Below are 21,110 nucleotides of genomic sequence, written 5' to 3'. Positions count from 1 at the left end.
CCTTTAAATATTTTCCATGTCACAGTGAAACTCTCTACAATACAATAAAGGTACAGTTTTAATTACACGCTTCCTGACTTTTGTTTAGTTGTAGTTTTAAAACATTTGCTGGCACTGTTTTTCCCTTTGGCTGGGCAGTAATAGCTGGTTGTAAGTATCTGGCTAATGAATTTAATAATTTCCTGAACTGGGACTTAAAGAGCCTTCGCTAAAAAGCTTCTTTTTCCTCTTTACTGTCCAGTTTCTTCACATCTCGTCAACGAGGTTTCCCATTAGGTTGGGCGCCAGCACTTAAGCTAACCTGTCATGACCGGTGTCCACAGCCCCTCCTGTCAGTTTCTCTTGCTTCTCAAAGCAGATACTGGTTAGGTCTCTGATGCCTGCATATGAAAACCAATTCTGGCGATTCTTATTAGAGAAAGACAACGTAATGTTTACTCCAATGACATACTCCAATGATAAAAAAAAAAAACACATCGTGTGTCTCCCGGCAGATTATTTCAGCGCCTTGTTAGCAACAGGTACTTAATTGCTTCTCATTTTCCTGAGATGATTCAATTGCACTAACCAGGAAAGACAAATTAGATTCAGTTGAGCACCAGCATGTTCGACAACGAAACGCTTTCCTGAGAGGCGGAGAAGTTTGAGGACAAGACAGGGGAATGCTGAACAAACCTTCCGCATGCAGGTTCCTGCCTAGGGAAGGCTGCCATGGTTATAGTGACAATGAAGCACCAGGAGAGTCTTCCCTGAGGATCCTTAGTTGGAGCAGAAACTTTTATAATACCCCTTTTCTATAAAAAGGAGACCAGAAAATGTTTCTGCTCATTTCTCTTAAGATACAAGTTCTTAATTAAAATCAAATAAATACTGAGCACTTAAATATGCAATATACCTCCTTATATGCTGCCAATAGCATACACTTAAATACCATATTACTATCAAATGAGAGAATTCCCTGTTACTTCTAAGCTTTCTGGTTGCTTTCAATCAAATCTCTGCATTCATTCATTTAATCAACACATTTTCTTGAGTTCTTTCCTTTGCCAGGCTCAAGGACGAAGGATTCAGGGAAAAAAACAACAAAATGTGGTCATGGTGTCCAGCAGAGGGCATGGTGGTTAAGGTGCTGGACTTCCACATAGCCGACTGTGGTTCGCGTCTTAGACCCAGAGGCTCAAAAGTCACACTCCCGAGAGACTGGAGGAGAAGGGATTGAAGCGTGGCCATCTCTCTGGGGGCGTTTTCTCACTTTTGCTCCTCTGTGAACACACATGACCTATGGAAAAACCTAAAAAAATAAAAAAATAAAAATAATGGAACAAGAAAAGGATGTGGTCTCTGCCCTAAAGGGCTCTGCCATCTAGTGACACTGTGGCCTACATATTTCACTTCTCCTTCCTTTCTCCTTTATTATTGTCCATTCATATTATATATCCACACTCCTCCAACCTTTCCTAGTGACCTCAACTTCCTGGAAGGTGGTCATAATTCTCTCCATTCTCCTCAGTATATTTTTCTTGGCCAAACTGGGAGATACTGTTAACTTCAGACCCTCAGATACTTCATCACTAAGAGCAGGCTCCCTGTTTGGGCCTGGAGGATCATGGACTTAAGAGAGGTTTTATAGACTATAAACTTCTGACTACCTCTCCAAACAGAAACTGGAATGAATCTATGAAAACGGCACAATAAATCTTTGGTTTATGTGGCTATTGTTTTAGTATAGCTTATGCATGTTTTCAAGATCTGAGCAATTTTACTTCTAAACTCTTCTCCTTTTTTGACTCATAAAGAAGTGAGGTTTTAACCTGATGTTTGCATTTCGTGTGTCTTAACACTTTAGTTCTGGCTCTCTGATGGCAGGACTTGTTCACCAATACCCTCGTTTGCATGTTTCCAATTAGAAGACAAACTTTGAGGCTTGGGGTAAGGCCTACGCTTGTGGGGACCCGTGCAGTGCCAAAGGCCACAGCAGTTCTCTGTCAGAGTCCCACTCCCCTTGTCCCCTACAGCTCCCTGAGTTTTTTTCTTACACAAACAACTGCTGGCTTTCTTGTCCTCTCATTCATCAAGAAGTAAGCACTTTGAGGGACAGAATCCATACTTGCCTTGCTCATTCTATTTGGAAACTAGAAGAGCATCTTGTATACCATAAGTACTTGATAAATACTTGTGAAAAAGTGATAAGGTCACAGATAATAATGGCTGCAAGGTAATTTCAATCTTTACAAAAGCTAACTGACTTCAAAAGATGTTTTAGAAGTGGCTTGCTTTAGCAGAAACCCTGTATTTATCAGTAGCAAGAATTCATGGGCCAATAAAAAAGGGCTGAGTGACTTGTTTATAGACAGTATTTTAAAAAATAACCTCGGTGTGATTTTAACACAGGTCATGTCATGATTATCAAATGATCTAAATGACTGTGTTACATCTTTGACTAATGGACAATGTGAAAACAAACTAAAATTGTTTAAATAACTGCAGTTTATTTCTTCCAGTGGGAGAGAAAAAAGTAGACACTACTAAAATGGTGGAAAAGACTTGACTTCTGGTCTTGGCTCTGGCTGGCCCAGTTTCTTTTCTGTGAGAGTAATACAGGATATGGGAACCAGCAGTTGGCATAATGGCTATGTCGCTGGATTCCCATGTAGTCGACTGCAGTTCGCGTCCTGGACCCGGTGACTTAAACTCACACCGGGCATGTGTGCGTGCGTGCCCACGATCCCAAGAGGAGAATGGAGGAGAAGGGATTGAGGCATGGCCCTCCTCCCTAGGGGGTGATTTCTCTCTTTCTGTTTCTCTGTCTCTCTTTGCCTTTCTGGTGAGCACATGCATCCTATAGCAAAAATCTCTCCAAAAAAAGAAAGAAAGAGTAATATGGGATATGTTGCTAATGACTAACCAGTATATTTCTCCCATATTTTCCCACTAATAAAACACTATTTTTATACAGAATGGCAATATGCTCAGCTGAAAGTCTAGTTTCCAGCTTCCCTTGCAGCTAGAGGTGAATATGTGACATATGAACTCATAAGTTCATGGAAAATGATATTAAACTAAGAGTTTATTTTGGTGCTAAAAAAATTATGAATAAATCCATGCATAGTTTTCTCACAGTACACATTTTTCCATAAACTTTTAGAAGACCCCTCTTAATTCTGACCATGCTGCATAATATTCTGTAATAGGTGACAGAATGAACTGGCAGGCATTCTACATCCTTGAGCTTTCTCTTCTTTCTACTTGGAATGCAGATGCAAGGCAGGAGTATAGGAGCCACATTATAAATACGCAGTCACAGTGTGAAGATAAAAACAGCCCTCTGAAGCTTGGCAAAGAGGAGAAATCTCAATCCTTGTTGGCATGTGGTGGCACCACAACAGCCTCCAATCACACACTTGTTTTAATTAGTTAATTTTTCGAAAAGTTATTGTCACAGGGCTTCCCAGAGAGAGACCAAGAAGGAAATTAAGAAACCCAGGAGGGATGGCCATGCCACAATCCCTACTTCTCTATTCTCCTCTTGAGATTTTGGGCATGCTCACATATGTGCCTGAAGTGAGTATCATGCCACTGGATCTGGGACTTAAACTGTAGTTGGCCATGTTGGAGTCCAGCGCCTTCATTTTTCTGCTGGCGGATAGCCAGTTTTCCAGCACCACTGGCTGAAGAGATTTTATTTTTCCCAGTAGATTAACTTGTTCCCTTTGTTAAAAATCAATTGTCTGGGGAACCAGCAGTTAGCGTAATGGCTATGTCGCTGGACTCCCACGTAGTCGACCACGGTTCGTGTCCCGGACCCGGTGGCTTAAAACTCACGCCGGGCACGTGTGCGTGCGTGCCCAAGATCCCGAGAGGAGAATGGAGGAGAAGGGATTGCGGCGTGACCATCCCCCCTGGGGGGTGATTTCTCGCTTTCTGTCTCTATGTCTCTGTCTGTCTGGCGAGCGCACGCGTCCTACAGTGAAAATCTCTCCAAAAAAAAAAAAAAGTAAAAAAAAAAACACAAAAATCAATTGTCTGTATGTTTGGGGGCTTGTTTCTGGGCTCTCTAGTCTGTCCCATTGTTCCACATGCCTGTATTTTTTTCCAGTACCATGATGTTTTGATTATCACAGCTTTGTAATATATTAGGTTGTGGGGAAAGTCATGACTGTATTTTTCTATGCAAAAATGCATCAGGACTTTCCCAACAACCCAATATTTGAAATCAAGAAGAGAGACACCTCCTACTTTATTATTCTTGTATAGTATTGCCTGTACAAGATACAGGGCCTTTTATGATTCTAAACAAATTTCATGATTGTTTTTTCTAATTCTGTGATGAATATACATCCATGTTTATTGCAATATTATTCGTGATTGCAAATATGTGGAATCAACCCAAATATCCAAGAGCAGATGAAAACATATGGCACATATACACTTTAGAATAGTACTGAGCCATAAAAAACAACAATACCCTGACATTTGACACAAAGTAGACAAATATGGAAGATTCAATGCTAAGCAAACAAGCAAGAATATGAAAGATGGACACTGTATGTCCCCACTTAATATATACCAAATGTCTGCACTCCATGGCAGAAACTGAAAGAGTGGAAGATATAAAAGTGTGTGTGGGGCAACTATAAATATTAGAGACAATGTAGGGGGTAAGAAGCAGGAGAGGTGAATCAAGAGAAGAAAGAACATTTAACAGACAAAAATGAAAAGGTATCTGTTGATAACAATGTGTGTACTAAAGTCTTGGACTAGACTAACATGCACTATGTACATGCTGGAAAAAATCATTATGTACACTATAAGGATGTACATGATTAAATGTAAATCAATTTTAAAAAGCTATTAATAAAGGCACAGGGGGGCCATTGGTGGCATGGTGGTTAAGATGGCTGGATCCCACATGTCTGACTTCATGGTTTGAGTCTAAGACCTGGTGGCTTGAAAAACATGCTGGGCATGTGTGAGAGGCAAATGGAAGAGAGGGGCGTATGGCAAGGCTATCTCCCCTGGGGAGTGCTTTCTTACTTTCCTTCTCTCCTCTCTGTTTCTCTCCAACAAGCACTTGTGCCTTATGGCAAAACTAAAAACAAAACAAAAACAAAGCAAAGGAAGGAATAAAAGTACTTTTCTCATTTGTCACAAATGAGATAAATTGTCATGATTGAACACATCATTATGGTTACAATTTCCAGTTGTGGTAAAAGCAAAAGTTTCTGAAAGCCCAGTCTTTCAGCTTAAAGTGTATGTAATTGCAATAATGTATATGCACAAATATCTTTCCTGAAATTTAATATCTTCTTCCTACCCCCCAGGACATTTCAAAATAGTTTAACCTCTTTACCTAACTCTAACCACATAAAAACCAGGTGGCAAAGAATTATCCCCATGGTACAGATGGCCACACTGAGGCCACAAGGTTAAATGGGTTATCAAAGCCCCAAAAGAAAGCCAATATCGGAGAGGGGTTAGTTTTCAGAAACCACAAGTCTCTACCTTTACGATGTAAATAGGGAAGTGGTTAGAACATCATAAACTAAGTAAAAGCATCGTTTTTCATATCAAAGCTTTACTCAGACAATCCTGCACAAGTTTTCTCTGGATGAAAGGCCATAGCTCTTCCCCATCTTTGGCATTCTGTATAAAGAAGTCCTGCATGAACTATCACACATTTGTCACCCTTGCCTCTTCGGAAGCAAGAAGAACCTGGCAGGGTTGGGGAGTGCATAAATGAGTTCTGTGTGCACTGATATGCCATTTGGTTACTTTTATTTATTGAACCAATATTTGAGGATGAAACTCACTGTGTGAGACCAGCAGTTGGCACAATGGCCATGTTGCTGAACTCCCAGGTAGTTGACCGCGCGGTTCGAATCCCGGACCCGGTGGCATAAACTCATGCCAGGTGTGTGTATGTGTGTGGCCAAGATCCTGAGAGGAGAATGGAGGAGAAGGGATTGCAGCATGACGATTTCCCCCAGGGGTGGGGGGCAGTGATCTCTTGCTTTCTGTCTCTCTGTTTTTCTGGTATATATATATATATATATGTATCTCACTGTGTGGGGCACAACGAAGGTTGGAAAATGTGTAAGTTGAGATCCTTCCCTTTGGAAGTCTCATTCTAGAAGGGCAACAAGATACATGCGTTGATTACCAAAACAAGACAAAGTCGGTGGGGCAGATGTGTAGACATGAAAGGCTACGGGGGCTTAAGGAGCATGAATTGATGGCAGGCTGGGTGAAAGTGAGAAAGATTCACGTCGAAAACAGTAATTGACCTGGTCTTGAGGATGGGCAGAATGTTTTTGGGCATAGGGACACCATGAGGTTTTTAAACCCTGGAAGAATGTGGACTTTTTTTAAATTGTTTGCATGACCTGTGTGCACACTCTATTTCCAGGCACTGTGTGAACGACTACAAATACAGGATTTTATTTATTCTTCACAGAATATAATTGTTCTGAGATAGTGATTCGATTTTTTTAACACTTTTTTTTTTTTTTTAAGGTTTTTGTCATGGCATGTATGCACTTGCCAGAGAGAGAAATAGTGAGAAATCACATCCCAGCAAGGATGGCCATGCCACAATCCCTTCTCCTCCATTCTTCTCCTGGGATTTTTGGGCACACAAGCACACATGCCCAGAGTGATTTTCAAGCCACTGGGTCCAGCACTCAAACTATGATCAGCCACATGGAAATCCAGGATCATAACAATCATGTCAACTGCTAGCCCTGAGGTTATGATTTTTAATTTATAAATAAGGTACTTTGTACCTATGTGTACCAGAGTTACACATTTGGTACAAGTGGTGGACATGGGATTCAAACACTGGACCATCTGACTTCCTGAGTGTTTATGTTCAACCACAACTATGGGCTGAATATTTATATTCCTCCCAAAGTTCAATCTTGAAATCCTAACCTCCAATGTGATGGTATTAGGTAGTGGGGTCTTGAGGAAGTGATTAAGTCATGAGGATGGAGCCGTCATGAATGGGATTAGTGCTCCTGTAAAAGAGACCCCAGAGAGATCCCTCACCCCTTCCACCATGTGAGGACACAGCAGGAAGACAACATCTATGCACTAGGAAGCAGGTCCTCACCAGACACTGAATATGCTGGGGCCTTAATCTTTAACTTCCCAGCCTCCGGAACAGTGAGTAATACACTTCAGTTATTTATAAGCCGCCCAGTCTGCTGTATTCTATTACAACAGCTCAACAGTGAAGACAGTGCTATGTTACTTTCCTCCAAGGCCTTATTTTCCTGCATTTGTTTCGCAATCTTTGGAAAGATGTTTCCTTTGTAATAGGTGGTCACCAAATTTCCAAATCTAGCTTAAGTTTGCAATCACAAATAGGGCTACTGTTTCCTGAGTGTGGTAACCTTGCTTTGTATATCTCTGTATAACATCACCTGTGCTCCAAGCATGAGATGTGTTTTATATTTACTCCTTTTAACTGGTGCTGGTCCAGTCCAAGCTTCCCATGAGAAACTGTAGAGTAAGCATTTGATCATCTTGTAACCCATAACTAACCAGTGGTGATTCCACCATGTGACTCTGAGCAAGAGTAGACAGTGTTCCCTGAGCCCCACCCCTGTGTCCTGGGAACCCTAGAAAGGACACTCACCTCTTCACAGCCCTTTAAACATATGATTATATGGGGCAAGCCCTGACGCACAGTGGTTAACTACTGTGCATAGGGAGGTGGATTCTACAATGGCTACCATGGTTTGAATCCCAACCTGGGCAGCTTGTACAGCTTTCTAAGCATGCCCCAAATCCTGATGGGATGGAGAAATGGAGAACAGATTACGGTCTGGCCTCCGCATCAGACGGTGCTCATGTGCGTCCTCTCTCTCTCTCTCTGGTGAGCATGCATGCCCTCCAGCAATTAAAAAAGAATGAAAATTTTATTTTCTGGATTCTCTAATGATTATCATTTTGGGTCGTGGCATACAAGGAGCATCAGAGGCAGAATTCTCCCTAAGTACACAGGTTTCATTTATTACATGGTGACCCCCTCACTTAGAATAGCCTTTCTCAAAGTTGGCCTTGAATTCCTGCAACACCAAGTCTTACTCCCAGACTGTGGTAGCATTCCAAGCGTTTGCTCTCCAGCTGGTTCAGAACAGAATAAAAAGGAATCCAGTATCGATAACCAATATTTCCCAGATAATGAAAGGCTGAATTCCAACCTTTAAAAAACTACTCAGGTGGCGAGTGTGTCCAGAAGTCTATGGAAATGCGTATTATGAAAAATCATGCAAGGATTTCAAAGTCTTTTTACACCAAAATAAACTTGTACTTTAATTTCACTTTTCTACTAACACTTTGAAGTCCACTTATATTTTAGCCAAAAAGAAGTCCTAAGTTAGCCTCAGTTCCATGATTCCTACCATGTAACTGAAGAGTTTCATCTTAACTACTTCAGTTCCCTTCACGGGGTTGCTAGGCAGGTGGGGTGCAATTAGAATGGGTACCTGAGTAGACTTTCCAGAAAGGAGAACCGAGGACGCTGGGAACCATCTTGAATTCTGGTGAAAACAAAGAATCTTTGGTATTCCATCATTCTTAAGCTAGACATCTTTCTCTTTCCTTCACATACAACTTTATGAATATGACTAGGAGATCAAAACTCATTGTACTGTGCTTACTCCCCTAGCAGGATGACAATACCTTCCAGAACCACAGTTTTAAGGAAAACACACAGTAGGCACTCTTCATATTTATTATGAGATAATATATGCAGAATGCTTTATGCGCTCCAAGAATACTGCATGAATACTATTTTATTGTAGGTTTTGTATAAGAATATGAGGTTGGGAGGAAAAGTTTGTTTCATAGCAGTACTGTTCCCATTTTATTGATGAAGACATTAAAAAAAAAAAAAAAGGAACAGAAGGTAAGTGAGAAGGCAGTTAGGCAGCCTACCCAGCTCTGGGGATAGTTGGCATGTTGTTCTTCCCAAGGGTTAGTAACTTGCTACACTATGAATTTTTCCTTTGCTTGGATTGTTCCCCATTCACATAAGCATCATTTAAGATGGAATTTCAGTGATATCTACACTTAGAAGTCTCTTTATTGGATACAAAATGATAAGTAATAGGAGATTCCACATCACTTTCTCAATGTTTGTATTCCTCATGTCACTCTCCTGCAATAAATTGTAGACTCTAGGAGGACAGCAACTGCGGCTCTCCATTGTCTACACAGTGCCAGGCACTCAGTAAATGCTTTCTAATGAATAAATGACCATCCATAATTCCCTGCTCTAAGTTTCTGCAGAAATTTTGGCTTTTAACATTCATGGAACATTTAGAAGACTTAACCATGAGAAAAAAACACACACCCTTTAACTCACTGAGACCATAAGTGTTTTTCCTAAAATGGTTTCATAGCTAACTCCTCACTATAGTTTAGATATTGAATGTAAGAATAATATCGTGACACTATGTTATTATTTGTTATCATGAGACTGTTATTAGTTATTATCAGGACACTATGTTGTTATTTTTTTGTTGTTTATAAGTCAAAGGGCACGTGTGCTCAAAGACATTGACAGAGAAAGAGAGAGAAAGAGGGAGAAAGCGTGGCTCAGTGGGGTATGGTCATGCCACAATCCCTTTTGCTCCATTTCTCCGTCCTGTTGGGATTTGGGCACATGCACACACATGGGCCCAGTGTATTTTCCAAGCTACCAGGACTGGGATTCAAACTGCATGATATGCATTATAGGATCCATTTCCCTTAATAACTAGACCACAATACTGACCCTGACACTACCTTATTTTAAGAGCCTTATTTGGGAACCATATAATCCAATTCAGATGGAGGTTTTTTTCTCAAATTATTTTACACATACACACATACACACACACACACAGAAAATAGTAAGAGATCTTGAGAAAGCTCTACCAATGATCACAAGATGCTTAAAGGTAAAGTTTTCAAAATTGTGAATATAGAAAGTGTTTCACACAATAGTCAGAACGCCAATTTTCTTCAGTGTGACTTTTCCATGTGTGCACTGGACAATCCTCTCAACTACTTATTTCCCTGGGATGCACGCAGAATATTTATAAAGGGATTCAGATTTGTAGGACTAACATTGAGATTAATGCAAGAAATATCAGTTTCCCCAGGCGTATGTCAAAGTAGACAAGAGACCATAACTTTCTAGGATGCTTTATGATACCAGCTGGTAGATCACAGACCTACCTAAACAAAAATCTGATGGAAGAAAGCAAACGTGGTTACAATTATTCATACTCCTACTGTGGGAGTTTCATAAACAAAATAATAAATATTTTCATCTTGCAATAAGATCACGTTAAGTGATTTGCTGACATTCTCTGGAGGCTTACGCCTTGTCTTTAATGTGAAATACAAATCATATTTCTTGTGGACACATTTTAATAATAAACTTAAAAGCACACAAGACAAAAATAATGAAAACACTGCAATGAAAACCAGACAAAGTATCTACCACTTCAAAAGGAGTGAAGGAAGACTGCTCGTCAACACCCTAATACAAACAACCTCAACACAAAATTCCACATATTGAAAAGAGGTTTCATGGCAAGAGAATCTTTTTTTTTAATCCAAAAAAGCGATTTCTTAAACCAGGTAACTAAACACGTGGAAACATACTCAGCTAACACATGCACACGGATATACAGACACACACACAGACATGCACACATGCCTTCTTGCACAACTTATATAGCAGATTTGACTTTGGTTCAACTCAGGTTACTTCCTACCTCTGCAAAATCCCACTTGCAAAAACAAAACCAAACAAACAAAATAAACCCCCCAAAACAACAACAACTAAAAACAGATTTGGTCCCTTTTTACCCTTGTAAACAATTAAGAATTTGACGCCAAATTTCTTGGATCCTTAAAATCGTAACCCTGCCCTCAAGGATAAGAAATGAGAACACACATGCCCTTAGGAACACAGCCTTCTTTGTCTCTCATTTTGCCACTCTAGTCCCAAGTCCAAGCAAGATACCAACACAGCCCAGGGGCTTGTGGGGTGACTCACCTCTAGGTCCTGTGATGACAGGTCGGTGATGCTGTGTGAATGCCGTTCCCAGGGAGGAGGTCTGCGAAGGGGAGGGGCTGCTGAAACCAGACTTCTCCGACTTCTTCAGTGTGGTTGGAGATGGCATTCCCGGGAAAGATTTTTTTTTTTAGATTGATTGATAAGTATACTTTAATTCAGGGAACAGCAGTTGGTACAACCTCGGGACCAGCAGTTGGCATAATGGCTATGTCGCTGGACTCCCGTGTAGTCGACTGCAGTTCAAGCCCCGGACCTGGTGGCTTAAACTCACACCGGGTGCATGTGCATGCATGCCCAAGAACCCAGGAGGAGAATGGAGGAGACGAGATCGTGGCATGGCCATCCTCCCTGGGGGATGATTTCTCACTATCTGTCTCTCTGTCTCTCTGGCGAGTGCATGAGCCCTAGAGCAAAAACTTCTCAAGAAAAAAAGAGGCCAGCAAGGTGGCATGGTGGTAAAGGCAGCTAGATCCCACATGGCTCACTACATGGTCTGAGTTCCAGACCCAGCAGCTTGCAAAACATGCCAGGTGTGTGTACGTGCATGCTCAAAATCCCAAGAGGCGAAGAGAGGAGAAGGGATTGTGGCATGGTCACCTCCTCAGCAGGTGCCCTTTCTCTCTCTCTTTCCTTCTCTCTCTCTCTCCAGTGAGAACACGTGGACTACAGAAAAATTTTTTAAGAAACTCCACACCAGTGAATGGAAAATTCGTTAAGTCAATTTATAATTGATTTCAATTTATTCTACTTAATCACAGCCCATTTTAGGGGATTATTGATCTTCTCTAATTATACAGGGTTCAGCTTTTCCAGGGTTTCCTGAAAGTTTTTGTGTGTCTGGGACGTCTGGGACCCCTAAAAAGGAGGCTGCCCAAGCACACGAAGACCTCTCAGGCCATCGTTTCATCTTGCCAGTTACCTTACTTCAGGACCAAACCTCTTTCTCCACATTTTAAATAATTCAGCAATTTTAACATAAAAATGTCCTCAACAATGGCAACATGGTTGTTCATTCAGTGAATGATTTATAATAGAAAAAGGAAAAAAAAGTTTCAAGGCCCAACAATTGGGGACTGGTTAACGAACTATGGTAGAACCAAAGCAAGCAATTCTGGAAAGAATAATAACATGGTAAGAGATTGATAATATAACGCTCATTGAAAGGGAGCAATTACAAAATAGGATATTATACCGCGATGCCATTTAAAGAGCTATTTCTACGCACTGAGGAAGAACTGAAAGGAAATAAGCATGAACGGTCCCAGTAGTTCTCTCTGTGTGTTGGACTGGGGTGATTTTCATCGTCTTCTTTTGGTTTCCTTGTCTTTTCTTATGTTATTTTATGTTAAAAAAATACCACAGAAGCTTATTTTTAAAAACAGTGTTTTTACTCTAGTGTCTTAAGATTTCCACAGCATTTCCCACATAGGAAATGCTTTGGGAAGAAAATAAGGGGAAAAGAGTCCCTTGTAATGACTGAATTTGGGATGTTCTCGGCAACCATGCTGGATACACGCAACTGGAAGCATCCATCAGTTTGGTAGGATGCCAGTGAAAACAATGCAAATTTGGATATAAAAATAAAGGAAATGTCTTCTAGTCTGCACATCCCGAGGACAAATTTGGGCTTTCTTGTGTCTGCAGCACAAAGTTTGCAGACTCTTCTAAGTCTGCACTGATGTCAAAGAACCAGATTTTATTTTCTAATAATATGTCTACCTGTGTTCTGCCTATAGCCAAAGTATTATTTGGGTGAGCTGGGGAAAATAATAAAAATAATAATGAAATTAGCGTGGTCATTATTGAGTAACTGCTTAGTACCATGTACTGTGCCATGCTCTTTATAGATATAGATCGGCCCAGAGATTTAGCTATTCAATAGTTTGCCCTCTTTATAAACATGCCCTTCTTATCTGATCTTAGACTTTCTTTCATTTTTTCTTTTCTTTTTTTTTTTTTTTTTTAGGTTTTTGCCATAGAGTACATGCATTTGCCAGAGAGAAGAAAGTGAGAAATCACCCTCTCCCCAAGGGAGATAGCCACACCACAATCCCCTTGCCTACATTCCCCTCTCAGGATTTAGGACACACATGGACATGTACCATTTTCAAGCTGCCAGGTCTGGGACTCAGATCACAGTGGGCCATATGGAATCCAGTGCCTTAACCACCACACCACTTGCTGGCCCCGATCTTAGATGTTCTAAATGAGATTCTATAACATAGCCTTTGAGTATGACTATAGATTCTGTAAGGGCAAAAACCACATCTTCTTTGCTCCTCTCTATCTTCAAGATACCAGATCAAGTGGTCCAATAACAATTTTTTCTTTCTTGCTTCAGAGAGAGAGAGAGACAGTGACAGAGACAAAAAGAAAGCACCAGCACTCTCGAAAGGCCTGGACGCTGTGATCCACATTCAGATTCAGCCAGTCCCAGATCATGGTATATGTCTACCTGGTGTACATAGGGAGGTCTCTGAATGTGAGCCAGGAACTTTCTCATGTCGTACTGCTTTGAAAAGCTTTGCATTTTATTGCTACATCATCATCTGGTCCCCCACAAGGTATTTAAACTACTTAGCCAGGTTTGGGCTTTCTCTGTGACTTTACTAATAAATGCCTGGACACGGCAAACCTTAGTGCTTTGATTCCATGAAAGAAACAAACTACAATCAGTAAGCACATTTGCATAGTCAGGCGTAAGTCTAAAATGGAGAGCTGTGTGGTTTCATACTCACTTGACAAACTGATGTAGATTCTTTCTACATTGATATCTATGGAATTTGAATTAAAAACTAAGTCACTCACTCAAGTGTCATTAGTTTTATTTGTCTGCTTGTTGACTCAGTAGCCAGACAAACCACACCAACGTTCTAACATGGGGTACATTGAGGTTTGGATGAAATTTTCTTGCAAATAACCTAACCTAAGGTTTCATGATGGAATTGTATCAGGGAGGAGATTTCAAATGAAAACATTAAAGTGAAGGAATAAAAAGCTACCGAAATGTAAACAAAATCTCCCAAGTCTTTCAAATTTCTTTGGCACAAAATCAATTTCTGGGCTGCCAACCAGCCCACAGACTTAAATTCAGCCAATTACCTGAATTATATGTCATGTAACTGAAACAGAATAGAAAATGAAAAATGCCAAAACATTGAAAATTGCAGATTTTTTCTCTCAGACAATGGAATTACAGATGAAATCCAGTATCTGAACTGACCTGATTAACAAAAGCAAATGGTTAGAATCAAGAAAAATGATTATTTCTGTTAAAAGTTCATGTTTTCCAACCCAGGACATTCTAAACACTGTAGAAATGTTGACATAACTTAAATCTACTGACTACCCTTTCAAAAGAGGAATTATAAGTAAAATTTAGGCAATAACAAGCAACGAGAATGATCAAGTTGGTAGATAAGTTCAAAAACAGCAAACATTAAATCCTCTTTGAAAGAGTTAAAGAGAAGAAATACTGTTGGCATGCAAGAACAACAAGCCAAACCATGTATCATCCTCTAAATTTATCACAGTCAAGTAATATGAACCCTAAGGCTGTCATGAATCTCAAAATTACTTTGTGTTTTCAATTTTTAAAGACTCATATCGAGCACATTTCCTTATTATACACTTTAATATTTTCTCTACATGCATAATGTATGTTTGGGTTAATTTGCTGCGTATTATTAATTGACCAGATGAAATTTCAAATACATGCATAATGTATGTTTGGGTTAATTTGCTACATATTATTAATTGACAAGATGAAATTTCAAAAGGCTAGTAAACTATTCTATGATAAAAGCTAGAGAACATTAAACTTGGCTTTTATTTCTGATTTCAAATTTGGTTTCTGTACATTAATTTAAAAATAAACTCCTTGTGAAAATTTATTTTGAGAATTACCTATGTACAACTGTTACACAATTACTATATGGATTCATGACTGATTAGCTTCCTCTTTATCAATCATTTTAATGCATTTCCTAGAATAATCAGTTTCTTTTTAAGATTACAGTTAAAGAAATGCTATCCTTTCTATAGAGCAAACAAAATGTTGCAAGTCCAATATTAAAACATAAGGCATTTTATTGACTGAAAAACAGAAGAAATCCAGCATAATATTTTATTTCCCTATGTCATTTTATTCTTTTGAATGGTATAAAATGCCCAGTGGTGGTAAACAGAATAGGAGATAGATTTCAGGAAGTATTTTGCTTCTGATTGATTTTCTAAACATTCAGACTTTCTAAATTTTTGTCTACTTTGCCATTTTTCTAAACCACCTGAATCATTCAAATTGTTTGCAGTAGACAAGGGCAAACATACGTGGGATTCTCGTCATTCCGTGGCTCTGATCCCTGGAGATACTTTGAAGTGTGAAGCCCACCAAGAAAATGGAAAATACTGGCCAAATACAGTGTTGATAAAGATTTCTTTAGATTCGCTATTAATGTCTGTGGTTGTCAGAATTCTAAAATAACTCTAGAGACTCAGTTTTTCTGTACATATCTTGTATAATTCCCTCCCTCATTCCCACACAACCTCGTGCATTTGGGCCATACTTGTGAGCAAATGGACGTCACTCTTGCAATAGGTTGTTATATTGAAAATGAGAAAGGGCTTTTACAGCTATATTTAAGGTCTCTTATTAGTTGACTTTGAACGGGAGGAATATGAACATTGGTGGGCCTGACCTAACTAGGCAAGTCCTGAGAAAAGGGCACTAGAGATCAGAGAGATTCTTTTTCAGGTTTTGAAAAAGTGAAAAGTCCAATATAAGTGATATAGCATGGAACTTCTGAGACCTCTAGGAGCTGAGTGGGGCCCCTCTTCAAACCTGGGAACTTAGTTCTAGTGCAACAAGGAACTAAATTCTTTTTTATTTTATTTTATTTTTTTTTATTTTTTGGAGAGGTTTTCGCTATAGGGCGTGTGCGCTTGCCAGACAGACAGAGAGAGACATAGAGACAGAAAGCGAGAAATCACCCCCCAGGGGGGATGGTCACACCACAATCCCTTCTCCTCCATTCTCCTCTCCGGATCTTGGGCATGCATGCACACGCACCCGGTGTGAGTTTTAAGCCACCGGGTCCGGGATGCGAACCATGGTCGACTACGTGGGAGTCCAGTGACATAGCCATTATGTTAACTGCTGGTTCCCCAAGGAACTGAATTCTGACAGTCATGAGAGTAAGAGGACCCTGAGCTCCAGAATGGAATACATCCTAGACAAAATTTGGGCTGTTGCCTTCTCAGGTCTGAACAGAGGACTCAGTTAAGCTGTGCTCAGACTCCTCTACCATGGAAACCACAACAATAAATGTGAGGTGATTTAAGTTGCTAAGATTGTGGTGAAAACTAGCACGGTATTCAAATATTAGACTACCACCAGTGTTAGAAATATGTGCATTAAAGATGTCTATTATATACTAATTACTCTGTTTAATTCCAGGAGTTTTCATTATTTTTATCTAATTCACTCTGGGCTGTGAGGTTTTCTACTAGCCTACACTCACCAAGAGAAAATGGTAAGACATCCTCTTAGAAAAGGCTAGGAAGTGGTTATTTTCAAGGATGTAAATATTTTTGAAATTTTCTATTTCTCCCTGATGCTTTCAAGATACATTAATAAAAGCAGATGAATGATGCAAAAACACAGAACTAATTCTTGAGTCTCCTATAAGAAATCAAGGCTTGTTCTATGTGCCTTTTGCTGCAACCTGATGTTACAGAAAGTAAAACGAAGAAATGAAAATAATTTCAACTCTTCCTCTCCTCCATATTGTGAAATTTACCAAAACTCTGGCCAACAATTCTACAGTGACTATTGTGAAGGAAATATATAGGAATGAGAATCAAGTACAATGCTGATTTTTTACTTGAGAAAACTTCTTAAAGGGGATATTTTTAGGAATAAAGGAGCTACATTATTAATGGGAATGGAGGAGAAGGAAAGAATCACCGTAAACTGTAATTATTCCAGTGACAATGGAACAACATACTAGATTTTAAGAAGAAAACTGACAAGTCAGTCAGTGTTAGTGCTTACTTTGTTAGAGGACCTATTCAAAAATGCATTCCCCTGTTAAAATTAGCCCTGGTAAATGCTTCTCAGGACAACAGGACCTTATTTTTGTCTGTTTTAGGAGTGTGGAGATGTAACTCAAGTTGTCAGAGAAGATTTAACTGGTATATGTTCTTTCTTTGAAGTATCGAAGCCAAGACCAGAAACTTTGGGTTCAATACTATCCATTTATAGTGAAAAACTGTTTGCAAGAAACTGAAAACAAGCAACCTCTGCACTTTAGTTTTAAAATTCAATACAGAAGCAGGTTAGAGAGGTTCCCAAAATGCTGCCAGTTTGGTTGTTCATGACTTTGGATATTCTCTTGTTAATTGTCATCATCTAATTCCCACTGATGTATCTAACTGTTAGCAGCAGCACATTATACCGAACCCAAAGGCTATTGGGTGGCTTCATTTATCAAGTCGTCTTGAGAGAGTCAGGAGGCAGCTAAAGAGATCAAACCTATGCATGTCAGTTATTTCCAAAAACTGAACTGAAAATAATAAAAGCTACACATTATGGTACATACCTGCTTTGTACCATGCACTTACAAATATCTCAGATTCTTACATTTTCATCTCAGGTACCTCAGTATTATTTATTTATTTATTTATTTATTTAGAGAGGTTTTCGCTATAGGGTGCATGTGCTCATCAGAGAGACAGAGAGAGACAGAGAAATGGAAAGCAAGAAAACATCCACTGGGGGGATGGCCACACCGCAATCCCTTCTCCTCGTCTCCTCTTGGGATTTTGGGCATGCATGCACACGTGCCCGGCGTGAGTTTTAAGTTGCCAGGTCTGGGACTCATACCGTGGTTGACCACATGGAAGTCCAGCGACAAAACCAATACGCCATCTGCTGGTCCCAATACCTCAGAATTATTATCCTACATATCTATCTAACTTAATGTTACAGGAATCAGGCATCAAGAGATGTTAAACATCTTGCCCAAGATTATACTGCTATTAAGTAATATTTCAAATGATATTTCAAGTCTCTTTGGTTCTAAAACTTGCACATTTTGTAAAACACCACACTGTCACGTGTAGTTTCCCTAGCATTCTACTAAGACAATGTCCTATTTAAGTCAATAGAGTACATTTATAGTTTGGATATACAATGAAAACTATTTTTAAAAAGTTATAGCAGTTGTAAAAAAAACTGCAAAAAATAAGACCAACTCTAAAGAATCACTTGTCTTATATTTCAAAGCTTTTTCTTGGCCTTAGTAGGGATCAGTTACACCAAACATATTAGTGATTCACATACAGAACTTCCACAAAATAATTATCACATAAACTTAGAAGATAGTGACCGAAGATGCTAAGTTGGATAATACTATATACATATTTAATATTTACAATGTTGCTTCTTTTATAAAGCCTCCTATCTCTATTTATAACCAGAAAAAGTGAAAATACTCCTTTTGAGACTCACTGAGATCCTCTAGTCCTAGACTCTGGAGTAGAATGAAGTAATACCTCATTTAAACAGAGGCCATAACACATGACTATTTAAAATTCAGTAACTCTTGAAATGGAGGAAGGCCTGTGAATGGCTAAAGTCAGTGTCAAAATAGTTAAGGCACCTATTGCCTCATGGGAAAGTGAAGTTTTATAGAAACTAAGGAATGTGTTTCAAGAGAAGGTTGTGATCAACTGAGCTGAATGCTATTGAGAGGTCAAGTGCAATGAGGATCAAAGAGACTCCACTGGATTTGGTAACGTAGGCATTTCTGAAACTCTGGAAGGACGAGCTCCGGGAGAGCAAGAAACATAGAAGATAGGATAGAGCGATTTACCAGATCAATGGAAGGTGAAGAAGCACGAACAATGGGTGCATCAACTCTTTCATACAAGTAGTCTGTAGAGGAGAGCAGAAAACTAGGGTAGTAACTACAGGGAGATGGAGGGAGGTGACAGAAAGCTTTCTGAAGCTGGAAGAGAGTCAAGCATGCTCTTAAGCTCATGGGAATGCTCCAACAGACACGTGAAAAGCAACAACTCAGAATAGAGAAAGACTGAAGGTCCTTAAAGAGGTAAGAGTCTACATAGGTAATAAGTGGAGTAGCTAGGATTAGAACCCAGGAGGCCAAAGCTCTTGCTCCTTTCAACGTACCACTCTATCATGATGCATATTTCTGGTGGTGGTTGGGGAGAGGGGACTGTCTACATATCTTATTGATACAAACCTATCATGAGCTGGTGAGCTGGTTTACATCTGAGCTTATTAATGACACCTCCACAATTCTCTTTGCACAATAGTTCAAGCCTAGATGATGCTCACCACTGTTGTCCTGTTCTTTTTCACGTGCCGGCATTCGGATTCCCCTATGTTTTGCAGTCTAAGTGCGGGGAACAGATAGCCCAGTCGTATCTGTCAGACTAATGGTGTTAGCATAAATTTCAGTGACATTTCCCAAGCTCAGGATGAAAGTTGAGTACCAGTACCATATTTTGCAAGTCATCTCCCACCAGAAGATTTACGCTTGACACGTCTCATCCAGATGCAGAACTATCTGCACTCTAGCAATTCCCCCACAGGCAAGAATAGGACTTTTCTAGAACCGTTTTAGCTACACCTCATGATTAGATCATTTCTAACCACGATGCTAAATAAAGGCTATGATTCAATAGAGGAGTTTCCCAATTAAGGACTGTTCTGTTGCTGGGGGCATAAACACATGCTCTGAGATACAAGGAAGCAGGTAGGGGGTGCTGCACCTTTCTTAGATTTGTGTCTTAATGATAAAAGCCATTAGGGTCCATTCTAATGTCATTTATTATGATTAACACACTCAACAGTAAAAAAGGTAAAACATTCAGACTATTTTGACTTTTAGCCTCTTTCAGTGAATAAAAACGTTTTAAAATCACTTTTATGATGGAGAGAATAAAATGAAAGTTAATAGAGCTTCTGAGGTTTATCCTTCTTGCGCTATATGCAAGCATTTAAAATGAGCTAAAAGGACCCCCAAAAGAATTCACCACATCATAAAAAAGTTCAGGTAATTTAAAAGGCTTGGTGACACGAGTGATTTCTTCAATTTTTTTTTTTCAAATGTGAGTATGTAGTTAAAATTATATGGATTATTCAGGGGGAAAGAAACGAGTTTTCTAATGTATTCCAAATGTTCATTTCTGAGTGAAAATTTACAACCAGAGAGAGTAAAGAATAGACACAAGAAAAATGTCATATAAAATCTGGCTGCTGGGCCAACAATAAAGTCTCTTGACTCTTTCAGGGATTTCCTCCCCTTTCAAGATAAACACAGACACCCCAGTGACAGAACTGAAACAGAAAAATTATGTTTCATGCTCCATATATGCGTGAGGGGATGGAGATTTCCTGTCTATCCCCTCTGACCCCTGACCATCCCCCACCATGTGTTAAGGGAAGGGTTGTTTTAGTTCCACACAGCTATCATATATATTCATAGAGGGCACTGAGGACAAGGAAGAAAGTTCAGAGAAAATCAAATTATTTTCTTTGCATAAAAAGATAGAGCCAGCCTCATAGCCTAGTTAGTGGTTGAGGGAGCCATATTCCACATGGCCGGCCACAGTTCAAATCTCAGCCCCATTGGCTTGAAAAACACGCTGGGCATGTATGTGTGATTCTCAAAAATCCTGACAGGATGGAGAACCCTACTGCCCAGGCCCAGTAGGGTTGCTTTTTCTTTCTCTCCCTCTTTGCCTCTCTGTCTCTGGCAAGCTCATATGCCCTTTGGCACCTTAATAAATAAATAAATAATATGTAAATAAATATAATATAGCATAATGTTTTATTCATTCTGTTTATTCTTTTTTTTGTTTTTTTTTTTTTTTGAGATGCTATAGGGCGTGTGCGCTCGCCAGAAAGGCAGAGACAGAGAGACAGAAAGCAAGAAATCATCCTCTCCCCCGGGGGTTGGCCATGCCTCAATCCCTTCTTCTCCATTCTCCTCTTGGGATCTTG

At 39.6% G+C, this 21,110-nt stretch overlaps 1 protein-coding gene across 4 annotated transcripts in view; it reads right to left on the bottom strand.

The window, feature by feature from the left end:
* The window catches only part of NFIA (nuclear factor I A), a 445,632-nt gene that overhangs the window by 76,833 nt on the left and 347,689 nt on the right, over positions 1 to 21,110 (bottom strand). For all 4 annotated transcript variants that reach the window (XM_006147506.3, XM_006147507.2, XM_027771457.1 and 1 more), the window contains one exon: positions 11,060 to 11,188. In XM_006147506.3, coding sequence (XP_006147568.1) covers positions 11,060 to 11,188 — 129 coding nt within the window. The remainder of the gene's footprint in view (positions 1 to 11,059; positions 11,189 to 21,110) is intronic.

The sequence above is a fragment of the Tupaia chinensis genome, unplaced genomic scaffold (assembly GCF_000334495.1).
Source record: "Tupaia chinensis unplaced genomic scaffold, TupChi_1.0 Scaffold000215_1, whole genome shotgun sequence".
NCBI lineage: Eukaryota > Metazoa > Chordata > Mammalia > Scandentia > Tupaiidae > Tupaia > Tupaia belangeri.
Note: the sequence above shows the minus strand (reverse complement) of the source record. Positions and strands in the feature narration are given on the sequence as shown.